The 6,569-nt window shown below is 43.3% G+C and overlaps 1 protein-coding gene across 1 annotated transcript in view; it reads right to left on the reverse strand.

The window, feature by feature from the left end:
- zeb2b (zinc finger E-box binding homeobox 2b) overlaps positions 1–6,174 on the reverse strand; it is a 94,162-nt gene extending 87,988 nt beyond the window's left edge. Inside the window, exons 1-2 of the mRNA XM_053314670.1 lie at positions 5,952–6,174; positions 4,290–4,428 (exon numbers count right to left, since the gene is read on the reverse strand). Coding sequence (XP_053170645.1) covers positions 4,290–4,362 — 73 coding nt within the window. The 5' untranslated portion in view covers positions 4,363–4,428; positions 5,952–6,174. The remainder of the gene's footprint in view (positions 1–4,289; positions 4,429–5,951) is intronic.
- Between the last annotated feature and the right edge of the window lie 395 nt (positions 6,175–6,569).

Genomic DNA, 6,569 nt, shown 5'->3' on the forward strand with positions numbered 1-6,569 from the left:
TCCCCTTTCCCTTCCACCTCCTGTGCCTAGTGATGATGACAAAAAAAAAAAAAGCCTCTACCTTAAAAAAGAGGGAAAAATGTGGGATGTGGGATGTGGGAGAGGAGGCTGGGAAGTTGGTGGATGGGACATGGGAGGATAGAAGAAGAAGAAGAAGAGGAGGAGGGGGTAAAGGGGGGTGAGAGAAGAAGAGGAAGAAAGGGAGCACCTTGTCTTGTCTCACCCCCCACCCCCCCCCCTACTCTCTTTCTCTCCCCCTATTTTCTACAGCGAGAGCAGCAAACACAACTAAAAAAAAAAGGCAGAGGAATAATAGAGATGGACAAATTGTTTAGACTGGCAGAAATCTGGCATTGTTTGGGGCTGAAAGCAAGAGCAAGGCTACCCCCCCCCCCCCCCCCGCCCCACCACCCCCTCAACACCTCCCCAAATCTACACACACACACACACACACACCCTTTCCCCCCCATTTTTCTCCTCCAACTTAAGCGTGAATCTGTGATAGCCTTAATAACCACATTGAGACTATTATATCAAACTCCAGCAGCAAAGAGAGAGAAGTGAAGAGTAGCGGAGGGGTAAAGGAGGGGGGGGGGGGTAAAAAGGGAGGTGGGGGGTTGGTTTGGCCATGTCTTTCTGCTGCTTCAGATTATGTAATCAGTGCATTTCTGAGGGTATGTCCCGACACCGAAATGTCATCCAGGGTACGGAGAACTAAAAAAAAAAATCAGTAAAAACACGGTTTTCAGAAGTGGGTGACGCAGGAATCAAACGAAAAGACACAGAGCAGAGAAAGAAAGAGAGAGAGAGAGAAAGAGAGAGGGAGAGAGAGAGAGAGAGAGAGAGAGAGAGAGGAGGAGAAATACTGCAACATCTGTATTCCCTCTTTCATCTACGAAGCTCGAAGCTGACACACACTCCGCCGTTTACATCCACATTTTTAGACAATTACAAAAAAAAACTGCGTGTGAGAATTTGATGTTTTTTTGATGCTCGTGCTGGTTGAGTAATAAGAAAATAAGGACAGGTGTGCGAGCGTTTTTTTTCTTTTTTCTCCCCCCCCCTTCCTCCCCTCCTCCTCCTCTCCCCTCTTTTCCTCTCTTCTGTTCTGTTCTGTTCTGTTGGGCGCTCACAGCTGGATGTGACAAGCAACACCTGGCGAGGGCCAAACTCTCAAACACTTCACGCTGCCGAGATCAAGTTTCACACCAGGAGAGGAGGAGAGGGGTTGTGTGTTTTTAAAAAAAATGTTTTATATATATATATTTTTTATAGCGGTGTAACGGTGGGGAACAGGAAGAAAAAACAATTTCTCAGGGTTTTTTTTTGACGCTTTCTAAAAAAAAAAAAAAAAAAAAATATCGCTGTCCATTTCAGAGCCAGCTGTAAGTCGCTTCACTTCACGGTGGCGTGCAGGAGGTTTGGATGAGGAAGGGGATAAGTCATGAACTGTGGTTAAATACCACATGACAGACTGGGCAGTGAGTGAGTAAAGCTACTGTAGCACCTCCAACCCTGAAGGCCAACAGTCATCTGGATGAGAATGTCATTGGTTAGACAACTTAGTGAGATAATGCCTCATTAATACTAATTGGCACAAATGCTGAATGCCCCTTCCATTTTGAAAGAAAGGAAGAAAAAAAAAAAAGGAGGGGAAGGGAGAGGGGAAGGAGGGGTAGAAAAATAATCCGAACAATTCCTGCTACTCTTTCTGTGAAGGCTGCAGCGAATATATGAAAAATTACACCCAGATCAAAACAGATCAACAGAGCCTCACTCGCTTAATTAAAACATTAAAAAAAACTCAACCAGATGTAAAAACATTTATCTTCAAACCAGGAATAATAACAGGTGGCACACAAATTATAATTTACATCACAAACATGCTTGCTTACACACCATCACTACCTCCGAAAAAAAAGCCATTCACTAGAAATTAGCTGTAATTGTACATATTTCACATTTGTGTATATTCATCTAATTTGTTAGTTAAGGGAGAGAAAGGTGGGGGGGGGTGTGGGGGGGTGGAGGTGATGGGGGGGGGAGAAAGATGGAGTCTGGGTGCATCCGAGAGCCATCTGGGTTTAAAAAAATAAATAAAAAAATGAGAATAATCTGAGTGTGTGTGTGTACGCGCTGCATTTTGGTGCATTGAAGGCGCTTTTTTTTTTTCTTCTTTTCTTTTTTTTTTTGTTTAGTTACTGCTGGAGGAGTCTGAGTCTATCCTGCCCCGGCCGTCACACGCTTTCGCCCTGCCCTGCCATCCCTCCACAGAGCCAGGCAGGAAGAGGACAGAGAGACAGGCAGAGAGAGAGAGAGAGAGAGAGGCAGAGAGAGAGTGGCCAAGCCTCAATAAGCCTCTGCATTCCCAGGGGGGAGGATTGGGGGTGAGGAGGGGATGGTGGGGAGGAGGAGGAGGTGGAGGAGGAGGAGGAGGAGGTGAAGGGGGGTGATCAGACAGAGCTAGTTGTTATGGAAGAGAGAGGTGAAAAAAAAAGAAAAAAGGGGGCTCACATTTTATATATTTTTGTTAAAACTACGCTGACATTAAATCAATTTCTCTCTAAATGTACATGCTCCTGCACGAAGGAGCGACTCTGACTCCTTCTTTTTTTTTTTTTTTTTTTCTTAAACATGAGAGATAAAAATATTCTTTTACACACTCTTGCCAAAGCTTCGCCGTCTCTTGTCAGGTTTAAGGGTGTGAAAATTATATTTGCTTTGCTAATATTTTATCAAATGGTGCATTTGGTACAAAAGCCAAGACTGCTTTTTCTCCCTCTCACTCTCACTCTCTTTTTTTTTTTTTTCAAAAACAGGTGGCCACTGCTAAACAGCCTGTCATATCTCTAAATGTGTGTTATTATTCTATATTTTAAAAGCATGAATCCTGCAAATGTATATATGACTATTACATATATAAATATATATATATAAATATATAAATATAGGAAATCTCCAGCTCCTCTGTTATGCTCTTGTGCTATTTAGTGTGGAACAAAATGCTTGTCTGCCATCGATTGTATGAAATCAATAAATGAAATCTGATCTAGATAAATAACCTGTGGGGGCAGAGATTAAAAAACTGTTGTGGAGAAAAGCAAATAAAAGCTTCTTCGTCTGAGCAGCTGAATCACAGCCTCGATTATATTTTAAAACACACACACTGCTTCACTTTTTTTCGCCTGTGAATGTAAGTGTGTGTGTGTGAGTGTGTGTGAGTGTGTGTGTGAGTGTGTGTGTGTGTGTGTGTGTTTGGAGCCTATATGGAATAATCAGGAATAACGGGGCCAGGAAATGTCACTGCAGATTTGCCTCTTGTGGGAAACTGTGCAGTCAAATGGAGAAAGAAAACCAACAAATCTCCACCTCCAGCGCTTCTAGTCCGGACCCAATTAATGTCCAGCATTTATCGGACATGTCATCCTATTTATATATGACGTCTCCTCTATAATAAACTTAGTGGCAAGGATAAACAAAAAACAAAAACCCCGCACATGTTAAAAAAAACTACCAAAAATAATTTAAAAAAAGCAATCCATCTCCTGTGGGTTATTTCACCTCAGCTTGTCCTGTACAGCCCGGAAAACAGCGACAATGTTGGGGTCCAATTACTTAAAAATGTTGCTTTATTGAGTAAAGATGTAAAAGGCCTGTATAAAAAGAGAGAGAGAGAGAAGGGAGAGAGTAGGGAGAGAGAAGGGGGTAGGGGTGGGAAACCTTCACGGCTGAACTGAAGCATGCCAGCGTGTAAGCAAATCAAAATTCAAGTCACAAGATTGGACTTTTACACCGAGCAGCGTGAGTGGAGCTCCAGCCACCGATGGTCTGAGTGACCGCTAACACAGTCTCCCCCCATGGCGGATAATGTCCCGGCGACAATAAACCAAGCAGCCGGCACCACTATACGCTCCAACTTTGCAACATCCAACAACTTTCCAACCTAACCTCCCATACTTACAACATTTCCTATAATATTCTCACATAATTTAAATAATCCGCTTTTTGTTTTTTCATAGATTCCAACAACAATAACAACAACATGAAGATATATTTTTTAAAAAGGGCTTGATTAAAGCAAAGCAGCAACACGGACGCGTTTACATTTACGCACAGTTTCTCTACCCGGATCCCTTTATCCCTTTGCGTAAAAGGGGAAGGCAGGAATGCGCACCAGCCGCGGACCCTCACACACCCCCGAACCGCAGTGGAAACCTTCAAACCAGGCTTACATCCAAAGATATCCCCCTCCCGTACAGCTTGGGTTTATCTCCCCGTGTTTTTCTTACCGTTTTTCCGTCTCGGGTTGGCTTGTTTTCGCCTCTTACACCTGGGGCCATCCGCCATGATCTCTTGCTTCATTGATAAGTGTGTGTGGGATCAGATGGCAGCTCGCATGGACTCGATTCCTTGATTTCAGCTTGATATCTGACGGGAAACACACACACACACACACACACACACACACACACACACATAGACACACACACACACAGAATGAGACACACACATACACACACACACACACACACACACACAGCCAGCACCAACAATGTGGGTATTAGCGTGGAGATCCACTTGCCCCGGACGCGAGGAAAAAGAAATTGCAAATGTAACTTGGATGCAAGGGGGGGAAGATTGCACACACATACACACACACACACATTAAAAAAAAAGAAAAAAGAAAGAAAAAAGAAAAAGAGCCGTGGAAGTATATGAGAAGGAGCGGTGAGAGGGATCCGTGTCCATCTAATTTTGATTTTCAGCTGATCGGCTCTCAGCTTAGTGGCATTAACAGCAAAGCAAACAGCAGCAGGAGGAAAGGGAACTGTAATTTCTCTTATTAGGAAAAGCACTTTTCATTTCGCCAGTGAGGACTGAAGCGAAAACATTACAATCTATTGTGATTTCATTCAAGAAAAGTTTCACAGTCCCGGTTTTGTATTTTTTCCTCTTTCTCTCCCCTCCGCCTCCTCCTCTCTCCTTCACAAAAATAAACCTTTTTCCTCTTTTTTTTTTCTTTATAATTAAAACTGACATGATCTCCTCGTGTTTTCGCGTTTTCACTCCGGCTTTGGCACAGAAGCCGAAACAGGTTAATAAATCACATTTCTGTCAATTTTTAGGGTCAGATCCAAAAGCTTACGCGTTACAGACGGCACCAAAAAAAAAAAAAAGAAGAAGCGAGAGCGAGACTCAAGTCTTAGAGGAAAAAAAGCTTTCATTATGTGGTCTGATTAAAAGTCATATAACTTCAATAAACACTTGGATTCGCTTCAGAAAATTGCAAGTAAAGGTTTAATAAACTAAATCCAAACCCGCTTGTCACCAGTTAATAAATAACAGATGGGGAATAATTGTTCAAATGTGCCAAACTTACTCCGGACTATAAGGAAAATCTTTAAGGCACAAATGGCGCATAAACAAAAGCGATAAGACTCAAATCGCCTGTGTGGGATGTTCAGCTCGCCAGCCAATTTAGCAGCGCAAATACCGTTATTAGAATAAGTGAATATTGACAAGAGGCTTTTCAGTGTTGCCATTCAGACGTTTTAAAGCTGAATGATACAAAACGAGACACTAATATAATACAATGTGACGAGATTCAGAGGGGAAAACGGGATGCATATCGCCTTTTTTTTTCTCTCCTCCAAGGATAGCGGTGTCGTGTGGCGCCAAACGCCCCGCAAACAGCACCTTTTCCCCGGCTGCGAGGAGCCAACAGGGCGCCTCTACATCCCGGTGGTGGTGTGGAGGTAAAAAAAAGAGAAAAAAATCAAAACAAACGCACCTATCTCCACCTGTGCAGGTAAGGCAAAGTTGAGCTCCAAACTCTGACGCGGGTGCATGGAAGATGGAAGTTTAATATCCAACAAATCTCCGAGATAGTGAAAAAAAAAGGGTTATAAAATTAAAACAAAAAAAAAAAAATTAGGTGGTGAAACACATACCTGTTTTTTTTAAGGGGAGTAAAGAGGTGTCTTGTGGATAGGAGTTGCGAGGAGGGATGATACCGGAGCTCGTCGGTGAGCGGATCCTTTTCCACCGGTGATAATAAAGCCTTAGAAATAAAGCCTTAGAAATAGTTGGGAGGAGGGAGGGACCGCTATTCCTGCTAGGGCAGGTTTACAACTGATGTCTTACACCCACTCCAGGAAACAAACCTGGGTAGGGACTGACGTGTTACGCCTCTTCTAATGACATTTTTTTTCTTTCCACCTCCTTTTCTTTGCCGTGTAACACAGAGGAGAAGCCCCCTGAAACGCACGCCACCTATCTTCACGGGAGGGGATAATTGAGGAGAGCCAAACGTGAGCATCTTCTGGGTTGAACGTGAAGTTTTTTTTCCTCTCTCTCTCTCTCTCTCTCTCTCTCTCTCTCTCTCTCTCTCTCTCTCCCTCTCCCCCCTCTCTCTCTCCCTCCTCTTTTCTTTTTCCTCACTCTCCTCTCTCTTTCTCCATCTCTTCTCTTTTTGAGTGAAACCAACTATGTCGGGCTTCGACGCGGAGCAAAGAACAGGCGACAGTGTGTGTGTTTTTTCCTCTTTTTCTTAGTGTGAATATGTATGT

Source organism: Scomber japonicus, chromosome 24 (genome assembly GCF_027409825.1).
Source record: "Scomber japonicus isolate fScoJap1 chromosome 24, fScoJap1.pri, whole genome shotgun sequence".
NCBI classification, from domain to species: domain Eukaryota; kingdom Metazoa; phylum Chordata; class Actinopteri; order Scombriformes; family Scombridae; genus Scomber; species Scomber japonicus.